The sequence below is a fragment of the Chiloscyllium plagiosum genome, chromosome 25, assembly GCF_004010195.1.
Source record: "Chiloscyllium plagiosum isolate BGI_BamShark_2017 chromosome 25, ASM401019v2, whole genome shotgun sequence".
NCBI lineage: Eukaryota > Metazoa > Chordata > Chondrichthyes > Orectolobiformes > Hemiscylliidae > Chiloscyllium > Chiloscyllium plagiosum.
The window spans coordinates 47654965-47679064 of record NC_057734.1 but is presented as its reverse complement, the minus strand read 5'-3'; the positions used below and the strand labels follow the sequence as shown (position 1 = coordinate 47679064).

At 45.6% G+C, this 24100-nt stretch overlaps 1 protein-coding gene across 1 annotated transcript in view; it reads left to right on the top strand.

The window, feature by feature from the left end:
• The first annotated feature begins 1688 nt into the window (after nt 1–1688).
• Nucleotides 1689–24100, top strand: part of LOC122562428 (melanotransferrin-like) — a 41206-nt gene continuing 18794 nt past the window's right edge. Inside the window, exons 1-3 of the mRNA XM_043715284.1 lie at nt 1689–1751; nt 19355–19518; nt 21340–21439. Coding sequence (XP_043571219.1) covers nt 1691–1751; nt 19355–19518; nt 21340–21439 — 325 coding nt within the window. The 5' untranslated portion in view covers nt 1689–1690. The remainder of the gene's footprint in view (nt 1752–19354; nt 19519–21339; nt 21440–24100) is intronic.

Here is a 24100-nt window from a genome sequence, read left to right as displayed (position 1 = left end):
GATAATTAAAAAGCAAAAAACAAAATTTAACCTGGAAAAAAAACTTGGAGAAGAAATAAGTGCTTCTGCTGTTTGGCACTAGTGTGGGGAGGGGATTTTATATTAAAAAATACCAGGCAATCAGGGAGAGGTGGGCACTGCGGGGAGTGGAGTGCATTATTTACCCCTCCAACTCTATTTTGATTTAATCCCTGCCCTCCCCTTCACTTTTTTGATCATGCAGCATTGCCCTTTGTTGACAAGGGCACTGCTTGTCACTGGCCACTCTGGTGTTTCCTTTCTTCCTAGTGGTGGGAATTTATTAAAGATTTGTGCACCTTGTGTCTCTCACTGTGTCTCACACCTGCACACACACAACATGGGTGCTGGGGAAAATATAAGCACTACCGCAGTTAGGCGGATAGTGGGGGGGGTAAGAAAGGAAAAAATATAACCAGACAATCATAGACCTGCTTTGGTGTGGAATCAGTCCATTCAGCCCATACTAACCCTCCAAAGAGCTTCTCATCCAGACCTACTCCCTACCCCTGTAACCCTGCATTTCCCATGGGTAACCCATCTAGTGTGCACATCCTTGGATACTGTAGGCAATTTAGCACGGCCAATTCACCTAACCTGCATACCTTTGGACCATGGGATGAAACTATGGCATCCAGAAGAAACCCACACAGATCCAGGGAGAACATGCAAGCTCCACAAGACAGTCGCCCGAGGGTGAACTCGAGCCCAGGTACCCGTAGCTATGAGGCAACAGTGTCAACCACTGTGCCATCACACCACCCTCAGAAAGCTAATTCTAAATCCACCCTTGCCAGAATGGTAGTGAATCCCATGCTCTTGGCACAAATCTGATCGACACCAACTGTCCAGCTAACTGAATCAATCACCTACTGGCCACCTCTAAGGAGTCTGTGTGACTGTATGTTGCATTTGTAGAAGTCTGTATAGATCGCTTTCCATTAAGCACCTGACCAGAAAGATCTTACTGCCTGTCAATACCATATACCAGAAAGGTTTACAAATTGATACTCCACCTGTTTGGCCATGTCATGAGTACTCCTTCCATAACCATTGCATCTGGACTAGAACTTGAACCCAAAGCTTCTAACCCAGAGGCAGGGACACTACCCACTATCACCACGTGAAATAGAAAATGGAATTTCTTTCTTCTTTATTGAAACCAGAGATTTTTGAATCTGAAACTTTCCAACCATTTGACCTCAAGACTTTTTGTCACTGACTTTGAACTTTCTTTAACAATTTTTTTGGTATCCAGAAAGTTTGCTGTAATTAGAACCATAGCCCTGAAACAGTTAAAATGCCGCAAAGTAGAACTGTGCTGCGATTTTGACAAGTGCTTACAATATTGCCAGCTTCCATCCCTTTCAACTTCTGACCACAATCTGGTTGCAATAAAAAAAAAGAAAGATAATGATTTCCATATGAAGATTTGTGATTTCAAACCCAGTTACCAGTAGCTTCCGAATATTATTATTTTAAGCGAAGGATAAGACACTGCTTTCCGCCCCTAAAATTGCCTTGGACCCAGACGTCAGCCGGGACAGTTTGGAATGCAGTTTGTATCTTAGTGGGAATGTGTGCAACTCTCTATCTGAGTCATACCCTGCACCACACCTTGCAGTTGCTGGAATCTGTCACAGGAGATTGCTGGTGAGAGGCAAAGAGAAATATGAGACATTTCACTATGAAAGGAGCAATTGTTTTCATCTCTTTTGTTGCAATTGCTTTTGGTAAGTTTGCTCTTTTGAATTTAGACAGCAAGAACAATCTAGCCAGTGCGGTTAATATACTTCATTGCATAATGTAATGGTATGTACTTCTCTGTGTAATATACTACACTATAATTTACTAGCTACTGCCTTTACATCTCGTCAGGAACTTTGCACCCTAGCCATAACTCTACCTAACAGTCTGAGGATGATCCAAAATGTTGGCAACTTTGGTGTCACATTTGAGCCTGGGATGAGCTATTAACCACATATTTTAACCTCAGTAATATTGCCTAATCTTGACCTTGTCTCAGGCTCTGCTTTGGTTACCTGGAGATTTAACGACAGTCACTCATTTCTGGCTAGACACTCAAACTTTCCATAATCTTGACGTCATTCAAAACTGTTGCCCATGTTCTAACTCCCACGAAATCCTCTTCGCCTGTCACCCCAGTATTTTCTGAGCTACATTAACTTCTGGTTAAAGCAAGACCTGCAATTTAAAAATTCCCATCTCTGTTTTCTTGTCGTCCCTACTCCTGTAATCCCTTCAAACCACAGTGCTCCTGAGATATCAGTGCTCCTCTAATTATGGCCTCTTGAGCATCCCCAACTGTATTCACTCCACTAGAGGTGGCCATTCTTTCCCTAACCTTTCATGCCTCTCTGTTTTTCTTTCCTCCTTTAAGGCACTCATTAAAACAAGCCTTTTTGACCAAGCTTTTACCTTAAAGTATCCGTTTATGTGTCTCAGTGTTAGATTTAGCTTGATAATTATCCTATGAAGCACATTGCTTTGTCATTTCAAAGGCATTGTAAAAACAGGCGTTTCTGCTATAATGCACTTGGCTGTTCCAAATACTGGTAATGTAATTTACAACAGTGACGAAACGTCTAAGTACTTGATTGGCTGAAAATTGTTTTTGGATATTCTGAGACTTGTGATAAAAATCCTCTATTTGTTTCCATTTATTTTGTACTGGGCAACTCAGCAAGCTATGATAAGTAACAATTATGGTACAGATAGTTCCAAGACTTATTAGATATCATAATTCAGTTTTGTCCAGCAATAGAGGCTTATTGAAAAGCTTTGAACAGATCACTCTGGATTGTTCCAGGAGTTATTGGAGAGGGGTTGCAAGCAATGAGTGGGAGAAGGAGGCAGAGACAGGCAGAGAGAGATGTGGTGTCTATGTTAAGAGCGCTGCAATTGGCCATTCTAAAGGGAAAGTGGCTGAACCATACCGATTCTGTGTGATAGGGGACTCAGTGAGAAATCAAGAACTATTGGCTGGCTTAGTGGCTTCGGACTGAAGGAAGAACCTCTTGAGTTATTAGGCAGTGAAGTGTTGGAGTCAGGACTTTGGAGAGGTCCTGGGAGGCTGTGAAAATAGGAAGATCACCGGCTCTGTGTTGGGAAAGCCATGAGGGTTTTAGAAGAAGCCCGTGAGAATTCATTCTTCAGGAAAACTGGGAGTATGGTGTTGAAATGTTTACAAGCAGTATTTCCCCAATACAATCAAGCAAGGTTGAAATTTGAGTAAACACCTAGGGTAGGACTGGGTTAGTGAGGCAAACTCTTCGTGAAAAGCTGGAGTTATGCTTAACAATGACTACTAGAGTGCTCTTTCAGTGTGTAATCTGAGGAAAGTAGAGTAATTGATCAGAACTTTGAACAATCATTGAGACAGTCCATGTCAGACTGGCTTTAAACAGTAGTTTCAGGCAGATCAACAAAAGCGAGGAATTGTGATCCTCTGTGAAGTTTAATGAGATTTGATATTGTTAATTTCTGAGCAATCCGACGGATCTGTCCTGACCACGTTTGCTATTGGACATTTGATATTGGGTTAGGAGAGGTGATGGCGTAGCAATATCACTGGACTGTTAATCCAAAGACCTAGGTAAGTTTTGGGGACCCTGGTCCGAATCACGTCACTGTAGATGGTGGAATATGAATTCAATAAAAATCTGGAATTAAGAGTCTACTGATAACAACACGACCAATGTCTATTTTCGGAAATATCTATCTGGTTTAAGATAGAGAAGGAAACTTTAGAGAAGGAAACTGCCATCCTTACCTGGTCTGGCCTACATGTGACTCCAGATCCACAGCGATAAATGCCAACCCAGCCATTGATGCCCTTATCCCCTGAATGAATAAAAAAAGGCAGTCAACCACAGTTAATACATTTTTGGTATTCAAACATAAGTTAGACATCTGTTATATATTGTATTATTGTTCTAACATTGTGCTGTAAAGGTTATTTTTATTCAAAACCATGAAATCTTGTGGCTTTATTTTCTTAGTCAGTTTCTTGGACCTCACACTTTGGCTAATGTTCCTGGTGGAGAAAGTGAGGACTGCAGATGCTGGAGATCAGAGCTGAAAATGTGTTGCTGGAAAAGCGCAGCAGGTCAGGCAGCATCCAGGGAACAGGAGAATCGACGTTTCGGGCACAAGGAATCCTGAAGAAAGGCTTATGCCTGAAACGTCGATTCTCCTGTTCCCTGGATGCTGCCTGACCTGCTGCACTTTTCCAGCAACACATTTTCAGCTCTAATGTTCCTGGTGCCTTGCCATTCTGTAACATAAATTTGATGGTCTGGTCCAGGATTGTATCAGATCATGAAAAATGGTGTACAAATGAAAGTCCTTTTGTTTGATTCACAGACGTAACATGTTGCATTGTTGGAATTTTCAGTGGAGCTGAGGTTCATCATAGTACGTTCTGTAGAGCAGGATAGAAAAAAGTGTGAGCTCCATTCCAGGTAGCACCTGGCCTAACATTAACTCCACATTGGTGCTATTGAAGTACCTTACAGCACAGTCCATTGGGTCTAATCTGATTCTACGGCTGAACTATACAATTAGTCCCATTTCTCTTTCATTCACCTCGCAAGTTTTTCCTTTTCAAGTGTGTGTCCAGTTCTCTTTCCAAATTTATTATTTCAGCCAGTGCATTCCATATTACAACTACTCATTGTGTCAAAAATAAAACTTGATTTCCACTTCTGAATTTTATTGTCTTAAATCTGTCACTCACATTGTTGCTAATGCATGCCGATCAAAAGCCATCACCATTCAGAATATTCATTGAGCAGGGCAGAACAGGGATAGGGTCAGATGGGGTTCGGAGCATTTAAATTGGATTCATCTCTCGTATAAGTCTTGCCAAAGCTGGGACATACTGACGGAAGCTGGTGAGAAAAACTAGAGTCATTCCCAGGCTGCATTTGACATCAACTTGTGTGTAGTTACAGAGGAAACAGGTAGTAGCTCTCTGCTTGATCTTCTAATTGTGCTATCACTTCTCAACAGAAAAGAATAAAGTGATGGAAAAATACAAAGCAAAGACTGAGGGAAAATATCAAAAGAAGATCGCCTACTTAAAAAAAAACGCACAGGGGAAAAATTTAATGAAAAGGGACAATACCCAAAGTACTTAAGAATCAGCAGAGTCAAGTTTAGTTTTGAGTTGATTTATTGTCATCACATGTACATCAAACAGAACGAGAACAAGATATAAACATTTTAGGAACAATGGAAGGAATAAAAATGAGGCCGAGAGAAACAAATATGCAGTGCAGAGTGAGAGAGACAACGAGGTGACCAGCAGAGCGAGGAACACCAGCTTGAAGAAGGGGATTTGGAGGGACTGACTCAGCTGTGAGCTGGCAGGAGGACAAACTGTGAGGGAAAGGGGTAAGAACTACACATGCTAGGAGAAAGAAAGAATCTGGGAGCTGGACTGGAAGAAGAACAACACAAAGCTGGGGCAATGGGAAGAGCAACAAGACTTGGGAAATGGTGAAAGACAGTGTAGAGAAGAGATAGAATGAGCAAAGTAAACTGCAACAAGGAGAAGACACGCCTGGGAAGGGAAGGAGAGACTTACACAAGCCATACAGGTAGACAGTTGACGTTGACTGTAATGCATGGTGTGTTGTGTTTATTATAGGAGTCAGGCAGACTTTAGTGCTTCTCTCTAAAAGTGCCAGAGGAAGTGGTGGAGACTGGTACAATGACAACATTTAAAAGGCACCTGAATGGGTACATGAATAGGAGTGGTATAGGCAAAATGCTGGCGAATGGGGTTAGATTAATTTGGGATACCTGGTTGACATGCATGAGTTGGACTGTTTCCATGCTGTACAATTCTATAACTCTATGTACTGAGATACAGTGAAAAGTGTTGTTTTGCAGGCTAGACAGGCTTATCGTGCCATACAAAGTACATCAGGATAGCAGAACACCGTGCAGGATGCAAAGTTACAGCCACAGAGAAGGTACAGAGAGAGAGAGAGAGATCAATATTAACATTTGAGAAGTCCACGAATGTTTTAAATTGTTCCCAACAATGAAAGAAGTCTAAATTTCAATTTAGTGTTTTTCCAGTAGAATAATACAGTGACAAATTTCCTATTAGCACAAAACAAAATAATGACCACTTCATTTAGGAGTTTAACTGTTAAATGCATTGTTCCTGTAAAAGTTAAAATTCCTCCCTTCATTCCCCTGGTGCTAATAAATTCCACGATAATAACAATGGGTACTCAATCTGAATATGTCGCATTTTCTCTCCAGATGCCCATTCTTCAGTCAATGTATTGCCTGATGATTGTTCAATCATATACCTGAGTCTAACCATGGTGATAAATGGAAATTACTCCAGTAAGATGAGTCGACATTCTTGTGTATGAAAATTAGCAAGTTTTAACAAAGATATGCTGTATGACTGTAGAACTCTATAACTATTTAAAAGACTTGGTAAGAGAGGGCATCTTTTCAAACCCTACTGACTCAGATTCCAGTTCCGTAATGTCTCATATCACTATGACATACCTTCGTACACACAAACTCAGTTACTTATCCACAGTCAAGGTATAATTTACTCCACGGTTCCCCTAAGTTCTTTCACAGTATCGCTTCTAACCATTAACATTCAACTATAAACATTTAACTCTTTACCTCCACTCCCCCCGTCCAACACAGACACAAGCGCACATGCATGCACATATATGGACACATGCATGCATGCACAAACACACATATGCACATGCATGCATGGACATATATGCACGCATGCACATATATGCATGCACACGTGCACACACACGCATGCACGCACGCACACCTTTTTGGCTTTAGGCATTTATCTCCAACACCATTCTTAACTCTCTTACAGGGTGTACAGAATATATGTTCTCCCTGATCATTATGTAAGGAGGTGCATTCATGAGTAGGATGCCAGCTTCTCAGCATAGCAACCTTGTGTGGTTGCCAATGGCTGGTTTATTAGGTCAGCAGTATCATAGGAATATAGAAAGTAAGAGCAGGAGAACCCTACTTGGCACTTGGGACCTGCTTCACCATTCTGTGCAATCATGGCTGATCCTCTATCTCAATGTCGTATGCCTCTTTCTTTCTTTACCCCTTGATGCCTTTAAAATCTAAAGATGTATCTATGTCATTTTTGAATATACAGAGTGACTTGGTATTCACAACCTTCTGTAGCAGAGGTTCAGCCAGATGGTGGTGAATCTGCGGAACTCCACGGGCGGCTCTGAAGGCCAAACCATTAAACCTATTTAAGACAGAGATTGATTGGTTCTTGATTACTGAGACAAACAAGGGTTATGGAGAGAAGGCAGGAGAATGGGATTGAGTAACATGTCAGTCATGATTGAATGGCAGAGCAGACTTGATGGGCCAAAAGGCCTAATTCTGGTCCTATATCTCATGGTGGAGATTTCACTATCCTTTGAGGGAAGAAATGTTTCCTCATGTCAACCTTAAATGGTCTATCCCGAGCGTGTGTCCCTTGGTCCTAGAGTCTCCATACAGAGAAGATATCCTCCCTCATCTAGTCAGTCCTGTGCTCTTAGAATTTATAGATCTCCTTCAGATCCCATACAGATGAACACAGATACATTTGAACCAATCTCTTCTCACATAACAGCCCTACCATTGCTGATATCATCCTAGCTCCCCCTTTACTTCAAATATATCCTTCCTTAAGTAGGGAGACCAAAATTATATGTAATCCTCCCAGGTGTGGTCTTTATACTTAGAGACGTAGAGATATACGGCATAGATACAGACTCTTCAGTCCAACTCGTCCATGCTGAACAGATATCCTACTTTAGTCCCACCTGCCAGCATTTGGTCCACATACCTTCAATCCCTTCCTATTCATATAACCATCCAGATGCCTTTTAAATGTTGTAATTGTGCTAGCTTCCACCACTTCCTCTGGCAGCACATTCCATACACACACCACACACCACCTTCTGTGTGAAAAAGTTGCCCTTCAAGTCCCTTTTAAATCTTTCCCCTCTCACCTTAAATCTCTACCCTTTAGTTTTGGATGTCCCTATCCTAGGGAAAATACTTTGACTATTCACCCTATCCATGCCCCTCATGATTTTATAAACCTCTATAAGGTCACCCCTCAGCCTTCGACATTACAGGGAAAACAGCCCCAGCATTTTCAGCCTCTACCTGTAGCTCATATCCTCCAACCCTGGCAACAACCTTGTAAATCTTTTCGAACCCTTTCAAGTTTCACAACATCCTTCCTGTAGCAGGGAGACCAGTATTGAATGCAGTATTCCAAAAGTGGCCTAACTAATGTCCTGTACAGCCACAACATGACCTTCCAAATACTATACTCAATGCACTGACCAATGAAGGCAAGCTTACCAACAACCTTCCTCATTACCCTATCTGCCTGCACCTCCACTTTCAAGGAACTATGAACGCTGCACTGTAAAGTCCTTTGTTTGACAGCACTCCCCATTGTTTGACCTTACCATTAAATGTATAACTCCTGCCCTGATTTGCCTTACCAAAAGGCAGCACCTCGCATTTATCTAAATTAAATTCCATCTGCCACTCCCCAGCCCATTGGCACATCTGATCGAGGTCCCTTGTACTCTGAGGTAATCTTCTTTGCTGTCCACTATACCATCACTTTTGGAGTCATCTGTAAATTTACTAACCAAAACTCATATTCATATTCAAACCATTTATATAAATTACAAAAACCAACGGACCTAGCACACCACTGGTCACAGGTCTCCAGTCCAAAAGGTATCCCTCCACCACTACCACCTATCTCCCACCTTCTCGCCAATTTTGTATCCTGATGGATAGTTCTCCCTGTATTCCATGTGCTCTAACCTTGTTAACCAGACCATTTTACAGAACGTTGTTGAACACTTTACTAAGTCCATATAGACAAGGGCCACTGCTCTGACCTTATCAATCCTCTGTTACTTCTTTAAAAAACTCCATCAGGTTAGAGACATGATTTCCCATGCACTGAGCTATGTTGACTATCCTTAATCAGTCCTTGCCTTTCCAAATACATTTAAGTCCTGCCCTTCAGAATTCACTCCAACAACTTGCCCACCACTGATGTCAGGCTCACCGGTCTATAGTTCCCTGGCTTGTCCTTACCACATTTCTTAAATAATGGCACCACATTAGCCTGTCTTCCGGCACCTCACCTGTGACTATCGATGATACAAGTATTTCAGCAAGGAGCCCAGCAATCACTTCTCTAGCTTCCCACAGAGTTCTAAGGTGCACCTGATCAGGGCTTTATCCACATTAATGTGGATAATTCTCCTATTATTCTTATACTCCTCTAGGGGTTCACTCAATCGCTACTGTCTATGCCTGGCATATGCTTTCTTAGTTTTCTTGATCAGAGCTTCAATTTCTCTAATCATCCAGCATTCCCTATATCTACCAGTCTTGCCCTTCACCCTAACAGGGACATACTCTCCCCGGATCCTTGTTATCTCATTTTTTGATGGCTTCCCACTTTCCCTTTACCTGTGAATATCCCAATTAACTTTTGAAAGTTCTTTGTCGAATACCGTCAAAGTTGGCCTTGCTCCCAATTTGGAATTTTAACTTTTAGATCCGATCTATCCTTTTCCATAACTATTGTAAAACTAATAGAATTATGGTCACTGGCCTCCAAGTGCTCCCCCACTGACATCTCAGCCACCTGCCCTGCCTTGATTACCCAAGAGTAGAAAGTGAGGACTGCAGATGCTGGAGATCAGAGCTGAAAATGTGTTGCTGGAAAAGCGCAGCAGGTCAGGCAGCATCCAAGGAACAGGAGAATCGATGTTTCGGGCATAAGCCCTCCTTCAGGAATGAGGAAAGTCCCCAAGAGTAGGTCAAGTTTTGCACCTTCCCTACTAGGTGCATCCACAGACTGAATCAGAAATTTTTCTTGTATACACTTAACAAATTCCTCACCATCCAAACCCCAAACACTATGGCAGTCCAAGTCTATGTTTGGAAAGTTAAACTCCCCTACCATAACCACCCTATTATTCTTACAGATAACTGAGATCACCTTACAAATTTGTTTTTCAATTTCCCACTGACTACTGGGGAGTCTGTAGCACAATCCCAATAAGTGATCATCCCTTTCTTATTTCTTAGTTCCACCCAAATAACTTCACTGGATGTACTCCTTGAAATACCTTCCCTCAGTACACCCATAATGTTACCCCTTATGAAATACGCTCCTCCTCCTCCTCTCTTGTCACCCACCCCCCACCTTTTTTTTCCCTTCCTATCTGTATTCTGGAACTTTGAGCTGCCAGTTCAGTCCAACCCTGAGCCGTGTTTCTGTAATTGCTATGATGTCCAGGTCCCATGCTCCCTACCATGCCCTGAGTTCATCTGCCTTCCCTGTTAGGCCTCTTACTTTGAAATAAATGTAGTTTACTTTATCAGTCCTGCCTTGTTCTCTGCTTTGTCCCTGCCTGCCTTGACCATTTGACCTGCTCCTTGCCACAACTGCACCAGCTTCAGACTGATCCCTTTTCTCACTATTTCTCTGGATCCTAACTCCACTATCCCTCCCCTCATTAGTTTAAACACTCCTGGGTGGCTCTAGCAAATCTCTCCGACAGTATATTAGTTCCCTCCTAATTCAGATGCAACTCGTCTTTCTTACAGAGGCCACTTCTACCCCAGAAGAGATTCCAATGATCCAAAAATGGATCCTCTATCCCCCTATTTCTACTCTCACTAGTTGCAGTAAGACACCTGTACTTCTGAACACAAGTCCTTTTGCAATGAGGGCTAGTGTGCCATTTGCCTTGCTAATTGCTTGCTGCACTTGCTTGTTTACATTCATTGACTGTTGTTCCGGGACACCCAGATGCCTTTGTACATTCATGCTTTCCGATACATTACCATTTAAATAATGCTGTCCCTTACTGTTTTTCACACTGAAGAGAATAACTTCATGCTTAGTCTCTTTGAGATAAGTTCTGATTTGTGCTGAACTTTAGCTTTTTTTGAGCTTGCTTTGACACCCAAATTTACAGTTCATCAAGCCATTCTCTGTCTCTGGAAGTTGCTAAGTTTGATGCCCTTCCTGTAGAGTGAGAAAGCATCTTGAGTGTATTCTAAGTGTGTTTGTGATGAGGTAGACGTAGGAAGGATGTTTCCTTTTGTAGGTCAGTCCAGAACTAAGTGGCACTGTCACCTTTTCAAGACAGACATGAGAAGGGATTATTTCCTCTCAGACTCTGGAACCCTACTTCAGAAGGTGGTGGAGATGAAGTCATTGAGTATTTGTAAGACAGAGTTGAATAGATTCTTGTTAGGCAAGGAAATCAAGAGTTATGAGGGTGGAGGTGGGGGTAGGTCATAGAATCCCTGCAGTGTACAAGCAGGTCATTCAGCTGACCCTCCAAAGAGCATCTCACCCAGACCCATCCCCATCCCCCATCCCTGTAACCCTGCATTTCCCATGGTCAATCCACCTAACCTGCACATCTTGTACAATGGGAAAAAAAGAGCACTGGGGTGAAACCCACAAGGACAGAGGGCGAAGGTGCAAACTCCACACAGCCAGTCACCTGAGGCTGGAATCGAGCCCAAGTCTCTGGCGCTGTGAGGCAGCAGTGCTAACCCCTGAGCCACCTATATTGGGAATGTGGAATGCAAAAACACAAAGAGATTGGCCATGATTTCAATGAGAGCAGGCACAAGTGGCCAAATGGTCTACATCTGAATCTATTTCATATGATTGTATGTAACTACACACTCCCGCTACAGATTAACAAATCCTGGAGATGAGGATTGGCCTGATCCAATTTGAATTTCAACACACTTTTGTCCCCAAATAGGTTTTTATTAGCGATAGGTTGTAGTTAAATCTTGTAGTTGAAGGTTGTTTCCAAGGATTGACGTTTCCACCAAAATATATCAAGTTCATGTCAATGTTCTCTCGGTGCATTGTTGTAAAGATGTCTTGCATGTGACTGACTTCACATATTGTCAGTATCTATTCTGAAAGTAAAGGAAAGTAAATCCCCCAAAGTGATTATATAATTTGAGCTGATTTGATTTATTGTCATGTGTACCTGAGTACAGTGAAAAGTTTTGTTTGAGCGCAGTACAGGCAGATCTGAATAAGCAAGGGCATACAGTTCAAGGGGTGAGAAAAACAGAGTAAGGCGTACTGGCTACACTGCACAGGACGTGCGCTCGGCCAAATCAGATTAACAAGCTCCGCATTATTTGAAGTTAGAGAGTCCATTCATCTGTCTAATAATGGCAGGGAAGAAGCTATTCCTGAAGCTGCTGGTGCGTGTGTTCAGGCTTCCGTATCTTCTGCCTCACGGAAGAGGTTGTGGGAGAGCATTACCGGGGTGCAATGGGTCTTTAATGATGTTGGCAGCTTTTCCGCAGCAATGAGATATGTAAATGGAGTCCTTGGACGGGAGGTTAGCTTCCGTGATGGTCTGGGCTGTGCTGTGGTGCTGGAAAAGCACAGCAGGTCAGGCAAATCTGAGGAGCAGGAGACTCGACATTTCGGGCATAAGTCAGGAACAGCCTTCCATAGTTTCGTACTGGGTAGAGCAGTTGCCGTACCAGGTTGTTATGCACCTGGACAGTATGCTCTACATGGTGCATCTGTAAAGATTGCTGAGGGTCCTTATGGACATGCTGAATATCTTGAACCTCTTGAGGAAGAAGAAGCATTGTTGTGCCTTCTTAACTATCTCATCAATGTGGGAAGTCCAGGACAGTTTGTTGGTTATCATCACTCCGAGGACCTAGATGCTTCCAACACTCTCAACTTCCACTCTGTTGATGTAGATGGGGGTGTGTTTGCCTCTTCCTGAAGAAGGGCTTATGCCCGAAACGTCGATTCTCCTGTTCCCTGGATGCTGCCTGACCTGCTGCGCTTTTCCAGCAACACATTTCCAGCTCTGATCTCCAGCATCTGCAGACCTCACTTTCTCCTCATTTCTTTCTGAAGTCAATGACCACTTCTTTAGTTTTTCCGACATTGAGAAATAGGTTGTTAGGCTGAGAATACATCCTTTGGGGGTTCCGGTGTTGAATGTTATCATGGAGGAGGTACAGTTGTCTATCTCCACTGATTGCAATTTTCGGATCAGGAAACTGAATATCCACTTGCAGAGGGCGGAGCCAAGACCGAGGTCCCAGAGATTTGAGATCAGTTTAGAGGGGATAATGGTGTTGAAGGCGGAGCTGTAATCAATGAGCAGGAGACTGACATAGGTGTCCTTCTTGTCCAGACGTTCCAGGGATGAGTGCAGGGCGAGGGAAATGGTGTCCGCTGTGGACATGTTACATCGGTAAGCAAATCGCAGGGGATCGGGGCAGGCTGGGAGACTAGAGTTGATGTGGGCCATGATCAGCCTCTTGAAGCACTCCTTGTTTATGAAGGACAGAGCCACTGGGTGGTAGGCATTACGGCACATTGCATGTACTTTCTTAGGTACTAGGATGATGGTGGTCTTCTTAAAGCAGATGGGGACTTTGGTTTGTAGGAATGAGAGGTTGAAGATGTTGATGAATACCTCTGCTTGCTCCCTCTCCATGGGTGCTATCTGACTCGCTGTAATCTCTAGCATTTGTTGTTTTCAATGTTGTGTTCAATATTGGGTTAAGACTTCAATGCATGATTTCTCACTCAGAGGCAAGAGAGCTACAACTGAGCTAGAAATAACATGAATAAAAATGGCAATAAACAACTTAGACTTTCAATTTTTACAAGGCCTTTGATGCAGATATGATGCTCATTAACCATCTATTCAAATCAGACCAGAAATTCATCCTTTGGAGTCTTTCACCAGTTACTATCCAAGTTCCAGTTTACCAATAAATAATAAGGTTCTGGTGTACAAGATAGGTCTGCCCTCGTGGAAGGATATATTTTAAAGTCAGGCATACCCCATGACAAGTGAACAGTGAAATTTGGACTCATCAAGATTTTCCATCCATTATCTTCCACATCTAAGTTTCCAATAAGAGAAGTTTCATACCAAGGGCACCAACTAGTATCTTATACCTTCATGGAAAGTATAGCTGACAGAGTGCGCCTGAATTTTGATTTCATTTGATTTAAGCTTTATTCATATAGATTTAAGCCGTACTCACATACAGAAACTGCTCAGGCCCACGGTCGCTTAACTGCACTGGACCTCCAACCGACACTGCTCAGGCCCTCAATCCCTTCAATGCACCAGGCCTCCAACCGACACTGCTCAGGCCCTCAATCCCTTCAATGCACCAGGCCTCCAACCGACACTGCTCAGGCCCTCGTTCGCTTCACTGCACCGGACCTCCAACCGACACTGCTCAGGCCCTCGGTCGCTTCACTGCACCGGACCTCCAACCGACACTGCTCAGGCCCTCAGTGGCTTCACTGCACCAGGCCTCCAACCGATGCTGCTCAGGCCCTCGGTCGCATCACTGCACCAGGCCTCCAACCGACACTGCTCAGGCCCACGGTCGCTTCACTGCACCAGGCCTCCAACCGATGCTGCTCAGGCCCATGGTCGCTTCACTGCACCAGGCCTCCAACCGATGCTGCTCAGGCCCTCGTTCACTTCACTGCACCAGGCCTCCAACCGACACTGCTCAGGCCCACGGTCGCTTCACTGCACCAGGCCTCCAACCGATGCTGCTCAGGCCCTCAGTCGCTTCACTGCACCAGGCCTCCAACCGACACTGCTCAGGCCCTCAATCGCTTCAATGCACCAGGCCTCCAACCGACACTGCTCAGGCCCTCGGTCGCTTCAATGCACCAGGCCTCCAACCGACACTGCTCAGGCCCTCGGTCGCTTCACTGCACCAAGCCTCCAACCAACACTGCTCAGGCCCACGGTCGCTTCACTGCACCAGGCCTCCAACCGACACTGCTCAGGCCCTCGGTCGCTTCAATGCACCAGGCCTCCAACCGATGCTGCTCAGAACCTCGGTCGCTTCACTGCACCGGACCTCCAACCGACACTACTGAGGCCCTCAGTCGCTTCACTGCACCAGGCCTCCAACCGACACTGCTCAGGCCCTCGGTCGCTTCAATGCACCAGGCCTCCAACCGATGCTGCTCAGGCCCTCGGTCGCTTCACTGCACCAGGCCTCCAACCAACACTGCTCAGGCCCTCAATCGCTTCACTGCACCAGGCCTCCAACCAATGCTGCTCAGGCCCATGGTCGCTTCACTGCACCAGGCCTCCAACCGACACTGCTCAGGCCCTCGGTCGCTTCAATGCACCAGGCCTCCAACCGACACTGCTCAGGCCCACGGTCGCTTCACTGCACCGGACCTCCAACCGACACTGCTCAGGCCCACGGTCGCTTCACTGCACCGGACCTCCAATCGACACTGCTCAGGCCCACGGTCGCTTCAATGTACCAGGCCTCCAACCGATGCTGCTCAGGCCCTCGGTCGCTTCACTGCACCGGACCTCCAACCGACACTGCTCAGGCCCTCAGTCGCTTCACTGCACCAGGCATCCAACCGACACTGCTCAGGCCCTCAATCGCTTCAATGCACCAGGCCTCCAACCGATGCTGCTCAGGCCCTCGGTCGCTTCCCTGCACCAGGCCTCCAACCGACACTGCTCAGGCCCTCAGTCGCTTCACTGCACCTGGCCTCCAACCGACACTGCTCAGGCCCTCAATCGCTTCAATGCACCAGGCCTCCAACCGACACTGCTCAGGACCTCGGTCGCTTCACTGCACCGGACCACCAACCGACACTGCTCAGGCCCTCGGTCGCTTCACTGCACCGGACCTCCAACCGACAATGCTCAGGCCCTCGGTCGCTTCACTGCACCAGGCCTCCAACTGATGCTGCTCAGGCCCTTGGTCGCTTCACTGCACCAGGCCTCCAACCGACACTGCTCAGGCCCTCGGTCGCTTCACTGCACCGGACCTCCAACCAACACTGCTCAGGCCCTCGGTCGCTTCAATGCACCAGGCCTCCAACCGATGCTGCTCAGGCCCTCGATCGCTTCACTGCACCAGGCCTCCAACTGACACTGCTCAGGCCCTCGGTCGCTTCAATGCACCAGGCCTCCAACCGACACTGCTCAGGCCCTCTGTCGCTTCACTGCACCGGACCTCCAACCGACACTGCTCAGGCCCTCGGTCGCTTCACTGCACCAGGCCTCCAACTGATGCTGCTCAGGCCCACGGTCGCTTCACTGCACCAGGCCTCCAACCGACACTGCTCAGGCCCACGGTCGCTTCACTGCACCAGGCCTCCAACTGACACTGCTCAGGCCCACGGTTACTTCACTGCATCAGGCCTCCAACTGACACTGCTCTGGGCCCACAATCACTTCCACACACCGGACTTCCAACCGACACTGCTGTGAGCCCACGGTCGCTTCACTGCACCGAACCTCCAAGGAGTGGGTCAATGTTTAGATAGACTAAATAAATCAGATTTGATGGTTGCAGAACCTCATCAAATAGGACATAATAGTTGACACATTACCCCATTTCTAGTTTAGAGCAATGTGCTCGCGTGCATGGGCCATCAATCCAGTTTAGGCAGATCTCCCAATTCATCCCATCAAGACATTCACCCCAACTTTCCTAATGCTCAAACATGCTGTCGTCAATGCATGGAAGTTGCAGCAGCTATACACAGCCCTCAATGTACATTGTGTATTAGAGGTTGAGATGTCATGTTGCGGTTGTACAGGATGTTGGCGAGGTCACCTTTTGAATACTGTATATCGTTTTGGTTGTCCTGCTATTAGAAAGATATCATTAAATTGGAAAGAGTGCAGAAAAGATTTACAAAGATGTAACCAGGTATGGAAAGTTTGGGTTATAAGGAGAAGCTGGATAGGTTGGGTCTTTTTCACTGGAACATAGGGGGTTGAGGGATGACCTAATAGAGGTTTATAAACTCCTGAGGGGCATAGGTAAGGTGAAGAGCAAAGGTCTTTTCCCCAGGGTGGGGGAGTTCAAAACTAGACGGCATAATTTTAAGATGAGAGGAGAAAGATTCAAAAGTGACATGAGGGGCAGTGTTTTCACACAGGGGATGGTTTCTATTTGGAATGAACTGCCAGAGGAAATGGTAGATGAAGGTACAGTAACAACATTTAAAAGACATTGGACAGGTACATGGATAGGAAAGGATTAAAGGGATATGGGCCAAACACAGGCAAATGGGACTTGTTAGTTTGGGAAACTTGGATGAGTTGGATCGAAGGGTCTGTTCCCATACTTCCAGATTCCTCTTCACAACCCAGCCTAAATTCTCTCCCTGCTGACCTGTTATTCTGCCCCAAACCCTGATTATCTTCTCTCCCCAACTACAACCTATCTTTCCTCAATCCCAATCACCATCCTCAGGATCTCACCCTACCCACTGGTCCAAATCTCTTCTCTGACCCAGTCCTGATGTCCATTCCCCCACCAACCAGAATCTTCTTTTCTCTCGGCCCGGTATCCCCTTACCGTTACTCCTAAACATTGCTCTCCCAACCCAAATCTCTCCCTCCCTCCAGCTTCTCCCTCTCACATCCAGGATCTGCTCCAACTTCCACTCCCAGTCTCACCCTCCCCAGCCTCAATTATCTCCCTCCCTCCAGTCTCAAATTACCACTCCCTCCTTCGGTCTTCCTGGAGTTGGTGTCTTCTCCATGTCCTGCTGATTGCTGCCAATATCCCCATTGGTTCACTCCTGCAAGTATTCCATCCTACCTGCCATCATTGTGGGAGCCAGACAGTAGCCACCAATAAGTGCAGCAAGAACTCTGCATCCCTCGCCTGACCATTCCCAGTCTTTCTTGCACTCTCCCTCTTCCTTGGAAATGACCTCAATGTTGATGCACTGGTGACAGTCGTGTGTTGATTCTTACTCAGAGAAGAAAGTATGTTCTGCACTGGATAGTCTGGAATGAAGACTGGAACTATTCAATTTTCATAACTTAAAGTGAGTGAATAAATACAAGAGTTTGACTCATGTATTTGAGAAGATACTGAGCCCATAAGCAAATGATCCTTTCGTATTGAGTTTAGGAGTTGATATGTCATGTTGCAGGTATACATGACATTGGTGAGGCCACTTTTGGAATACTGTATTCACTTCTGGTCTCCCTGCTATAGGAAAGATGTCGTTAACCTTGAAAGGGTCAAAAATGATTTACAAGGATGTTGCCAGGGTTGGAGGGTTTAAGCTGTAGGGAGAGACTGAATAGATTCATACAGCACGGAAACAGACCCTTGGGTCCAACCAATCCCAAAGTAATCTAGTCCCATTTGGCTGCTGTTGGCCCATATCGCTCAAACCTTTCCTATTCTTGTATTTATCCAAATGTTTGCCCCTCATGTCTTTTTAAAATTTTCCTCCTTTCTCCTAAAAAATGTGCCCCGTAGTCTTGAAATCCCCCACCCTAGGGAAAAAAACAACTACCATTAACTTTATCCATTATTTTATAAATTTCTATACGGTCACCTCTCAACCTCCTACATTCCAGTGGGAAAGGTCTCAGCCTATCCAACCGTGCTTTATAACTCAAACCTGGGGCTATTTCCCCTGGAGCATTGGAGGCTGAGGGGTGACCTTCTAGAAGTTTATAAAATCATAAGGGGCACGGATAGGGTAAATATCCAAGATCTTTTTCCCAGCGCAGGGCGTCCAAGACTAAAGGGCATAGGTTAAAGATAGGAGGAGAAAGAAATAAAAGGGGTAACTTTTTCACACAGAGGGTGGTGTGTGTATGGAATGTGTTGCCAGAGGAAGTGGTGGAGGCTGGTACAGTTACAACAATTAAAAGGCATCTGGATGGGTACATGAATAAGAATAGTTTAGAGGGATATGGGCCAAGTGCTGGCAAATGGGAGCAGATTAATTTAGGATATCTGGTTGGCATGGACGAGTTGGACCAAAGAGTTTGTTTCCATGTTGGATAACTCTGTGATTATAATGCGATGACTCTTTTTCTGACCTGATTCACCACGTTAACTCTGTCCTTAGATACTGCCAGACCTGCTGAGTTTCTCCACCATTCTCTCCCTATTTCAGATTTCCAGCGTCTGCAGGATTTGCTTTCGTTATTAGCTGGTTGTCAGTGTCAGAACCTATTTTAGGCATATCGCTGTGTTTTTAACCTCATTCACTTTGGACAAGGCAGGACTGTCTCAACTCTGGAACCAGGTCGAACCTGTGACATGCTCCAGCCTGTATGTTGACCCCAAGCTCTGTGCTAATAACCACATCAGATCCATTACCCCATTTCGAATAGCCTCATTAAAGTGTTTCCTGATATAAATATTGTTTTGAACCCTGCAGCGAAAAAATTCAGGTGGTGCAACATTTCTGAGGCAGAGCAGCGAAAATGTGCTGAACTGTCCAAGGCCTTGCAAGCAGTGTTGCCTCCCACAGCAAAGCATTCTTTCACCAAGTTGTCCTGCATTCAAGCGCATAATACAAAGGATTGCATCAAGAAGATACGGGTAAGGAAACAAAGTCAATCAATTTGTCTTCAGTTCCTGGTTACTTCTTACCTGTATTTGTAGGTACTTGTATGAAATGTTTCACTGGGCTTTACCATGCCCTTCTGTAGACAGAGACTGTCATTTCGGGAAAGATTCGGGAAACCCATTTCAAAACCTTGGAAATGATGGTACTAGACCTCGTTTCTGAAGTATACTAGATGAGTTGAACCAGTATATCTCATGCTTTGGGTGGCACGGTGGCTCAGTGGTTAGCGCTGCTGCCTCACAGCACCAGGGGAACCTGGGTTCGATTCCAGCCCCGGGTGACTGTCTGTGTGGAGTTTGCACATTCCCCCTGTGTCTGTTTGGGTTTCCTCCCATAGTCCAAGGATGCGCAAGTTAAGTGGATTGGCCATCCTAAATTGCCTGTAGGGTGCAGGCTAGGTGGGTGAGACATAGGAAATGCAGGGTTACGTGGATTGGGTGGGATGCTTATCAGAGGGTTGGGATAGGCTGAATGGCCTGCTTCTACACTATAGGGAGTCTATGACATCCTCCAGTTTTATTGGTTTTCCTTCTAGTAATGTTGTCCGCAGAAGTATCCCACAAACTAGGCCCTGTTTTTATCCTTTGGTGGTGTTTAAGGCAATGAATGCTGTTGAGAAAACTGGGAGGAACGTCCTTTTCCTTTCCAAATGGACTCACAGAATCGCCAACGCTCACTGGAAGCAAAGGGAAGGTCAGTTTTGTTTAATGACCGACAGAGAGATGGCATCCCCACTAACACAACACTCTGTCAGTACTGCCTTCAAGTGACATCTTAGAAGATGTTCTCAAGTCATGGAGTAGGATTGTATCCCGCAGCCAAAGTGAAAGATGGAAGCAAAAGTGTTACCATGAAATCAAAGACTGACTAATAAATGATAAAGCTACAAAACTTTATCTCAGGTGGTGATGGTGAAAGAATGACATTCATTATTGTAGTGATTAGAATGAGGTCAGCAGGTGAACCTCATAGAATATGAGTTCCCTGATTGGGGCTGCTAACCTGGTCCAATCAGGGAGCCCTGGCTGACAGGTATAAACAGGATTGTCAGGGGTTCTGCTTACTCTAGGAGCTGGGTCTGTACTCTGCTTGTGTAAATGAAGTTAAAAATCACACAACACCAGGTTATAGTCCAACAGGTTTAATTGGAAGCACACTAGCTTTCGGAGCGACGCTCCTTCATCAGATGATAGTGGAGGGCTCGAGCATAACACAGGATTTATAGCAAAAATTTGCAGTGTGATGTAACTGAAATTATACATTGAAAAAGTATTTGTCTGTTAAGCCTTTCATCTGTTAGAATACAGTGATAGTTTCACTTGTGATTTACACATGAAAGAAGACTTAACAGACAATCAATTCTTCAATGTATAATTTCAGTTACATCACACTGCAAATGTTTGCTATAAATTCTGTGTTACGATCGAGCCCTCCACAACCACCTGATGAAGGAGCGTCGCTCCGAAAGCTAGTGTGCTTCCAATTAAACCTGTTGGACTATAACCTGGTGTTGTGTGATTTTTAACTTTGTACACCCCAGTCCAACACCGGCATCTCCAAATCATGTGTAAATAAAGAGCAACTTGGTGAGGGCATACCAGCCTTCACAGAGTGACTTCAATGATCATATGCAGTCTCTGATATTTACTTCCGTTAACAGCCATGAGATTAAATATTAACTGCTACATATAACTGGCAGCCAATACGATACTTCAATATTTGCATCACTGCCAGAGACATGTTTCTATCCAAATAGCTTCTAACACAGCCACAACAAACAAACTATTTTCCAGGGCAACAAGGCAGATGCGATTTCGTTAGATGCTGGTGATATCTACACTGCTGCAAGATTTTATGATCTCACTGTTGTGGCAAAGGAAATGTATAAGGATGGTGAGTTACTTCTAATATTGTACTATTCAGCATTTCTGGGAAAATGGGGGTGGTTTCGATATCCTGTTTACATGACAGAGTACCCCCTGCTCCCTTATGGTGAGGGTGCATTCCTGATGAAGGGCTTTTGCCCAAAACATTGATCTCCAGCTCCCCAGATGCTGCCTGACCTGCTGTGCTTTTCCAGCAACACACTCTTCGACTCTGATCTCCAGCATCTGCAGTCCTCACGTTTTCCCTCTGTTCTGATGATGCCAACTTTGACAAGGGTGCCCCAAAAAGTCTACCTTCTTCCTCACCCAAGGATCCCCCAGCACTTTGGTAGACAGTGGCCTCAGCCAGGTCCAACCCATCTCCTGCACTTCAGACTTCACCCCTTCTCTTCCCTCTCACAACAATGATACCGTCTCTCTTGTCATCACCTACCATCAGCAATAGGATCATTACTGTTGGGCGGCACGGTGGCACAGTGGTTAGCACTGCTGCCTCACAGCACCAGAGACCCGAGTTCAATTCCCGCCTCAGGCAACTGTCTGTGTGGAGTTGGCACATTCTCCCCGTGTCTGCGTGGGTTTCCTCCGTGTGCTCCGGTTTCCTCCCACAGTCCAAAGATGTGCAGGTCAGGTGAATTGGCCATGCTAAATTGTCCGTAGTGTTAGGTAAGGGGTAAATGTAGGGGTAGGGGTAGGGGTGGTTTGCGCTTCGGTGGGTCGGTGTGGACTTGTTGGGCTGAAGGGCCTGTTTCCACACTGTAATGTAATGTAATCTAAATTAACCACCATTTCTGGCACCTCCAGTGGGATGCCACCATCAGCCACATACCCTCCCTTCTCTTGTCAACCTTCTGCAGGGACCCAGGACACCCTGGTCCACTCCTCCTTCACCCCCAACACCACACCCCATAGCCTCATGGCGCCTTCTCCTGCAACAGCCGAAGGTGTAACACCTGCCTATTTCCCTCCTCAGTATACAAGAGCCCAAACTCACCTTCCAGGTGAAGCAGCACTTTACCTGCACTTCATACAATCCAGCCTCCTGCATTCACTGCTCACAGTGTGGTCTCCTCTACCCTGGGGAAATGAAGCCCAGACTGGGTGGCAGCTTTGCAGAACACGTTTGTTCTGTCTGTAAAAAATACTCCAAGCTTCCAGTTACCTGCCACTTGCCCAGCCCCCCTGCTGTTTCCTGTCCAACGTCCCTGTCTCAGGCTTGCTGCAGTGCTCCAGGGAAGCTCAGCACAAGCTGGAAGAACAGCACCTCATTTTCCGCTTGGGGACCCTGCAGCCTCTGGATTCAATACTGAGTTCAATTGCCAACTACTAACAGTCCCCATTAGCTGCTATTCATTCCACCAGACTGATCTTTACCCACTCTTGTTACTCGGTCCAACTATTGTTCTCTCTCTTTGGATTCTATTTCCAACCATTGTTGACTCCCAGCCCCTTCCCTACCCCACCTTGTGCATAAATATCAATCTTTTCCCAGCTACCATCAGATCTGAGGAAGGTTCACTGGATTTTCTATCCACAGAAGCTGCCCAATTTGCTGAGTTTTTCCAGCAATTTCTGTTTTTGTTTCTGATTTCCAACATACGCAGTTTTTTTGTATATTTTTGTCTCCTGCACAGTGAGGGAATGTTCTGTACAGTATATTTTATTTCAGAAATATACTTTATATACATTGATAGTCAATAGAGCAGTTTGATTCTGAACAATCTTTATATACGAAGAACAAACAAATCCCAGGCATGTCTTCCTCATACCACACAATATTTACATACATTGAAGCACTGGGAGTGTCCAATAACTGAATGAACCTTCATTGTACTTCAGCAGAAAGAGATCAGATAGTGATCTTTCCCCATAGTGCCTAGTGGCAGCTACCCCAAGCTTTAGTGCATCGCCCAGCACATAGTCTTGGGCCTTGGTATGTGCCAGTCTATAACATTCGGTCAAGGTCAACTCCTTGTTCTGGAAGACCAACAGGTTTCGGGCAGACCAAAGAGCATCTTTCACCAAGTTGATGATCCTCTGGGTGCAGTTGATGTTTGTCTCAGTGTGCGTCCCAGTAGAGCAGAGAGTCTCGGAACTGCTCGGGATGAACCCCAACAAAAATCATGCACCTTTCTCCTTTGCAAAGCCTCATGCCGGGAGGAGTCTGTATCCTCCCACAGCTGCTTCGAGGGCAGTGGGCAGTGGCACAGACTGACCATAAACGATCTCACAGGTCTCACCACCAGCTAAGAGACATCTTGGTGCTTGTTGGAAAACTCTGGTGATGAAGCATTCTGCCAAATGACTTTGACAGTCTGCACAGGGAGCACCCTAGACCGCATCCCCTCCACTTCCCGCTCCTCCGCCCTTGAGCCCCGCCCCTCCAACCGCCACCAGGACAGAACCCCACTGGTCCTCACCAACCTCCGGATACATCGGATCATCCTTCGTCATTTCCGCCACCTCCAAACGGACCCCACCACCAGGAATATATTTCCCTCCCCTCCCCTATCAGCGTTCCGAAAAGACCACTTCCTCCGCGACTCCCTCGTCAGATCCCACACCCCCCACCAACCCAACCTCCACTCCCGGCACCTTCCCCTGCAACCACAAAAAATGCAAAACTTGCGCCCACACCTCCCCCTCACTTCCCTCCAAGGCCCCAAGG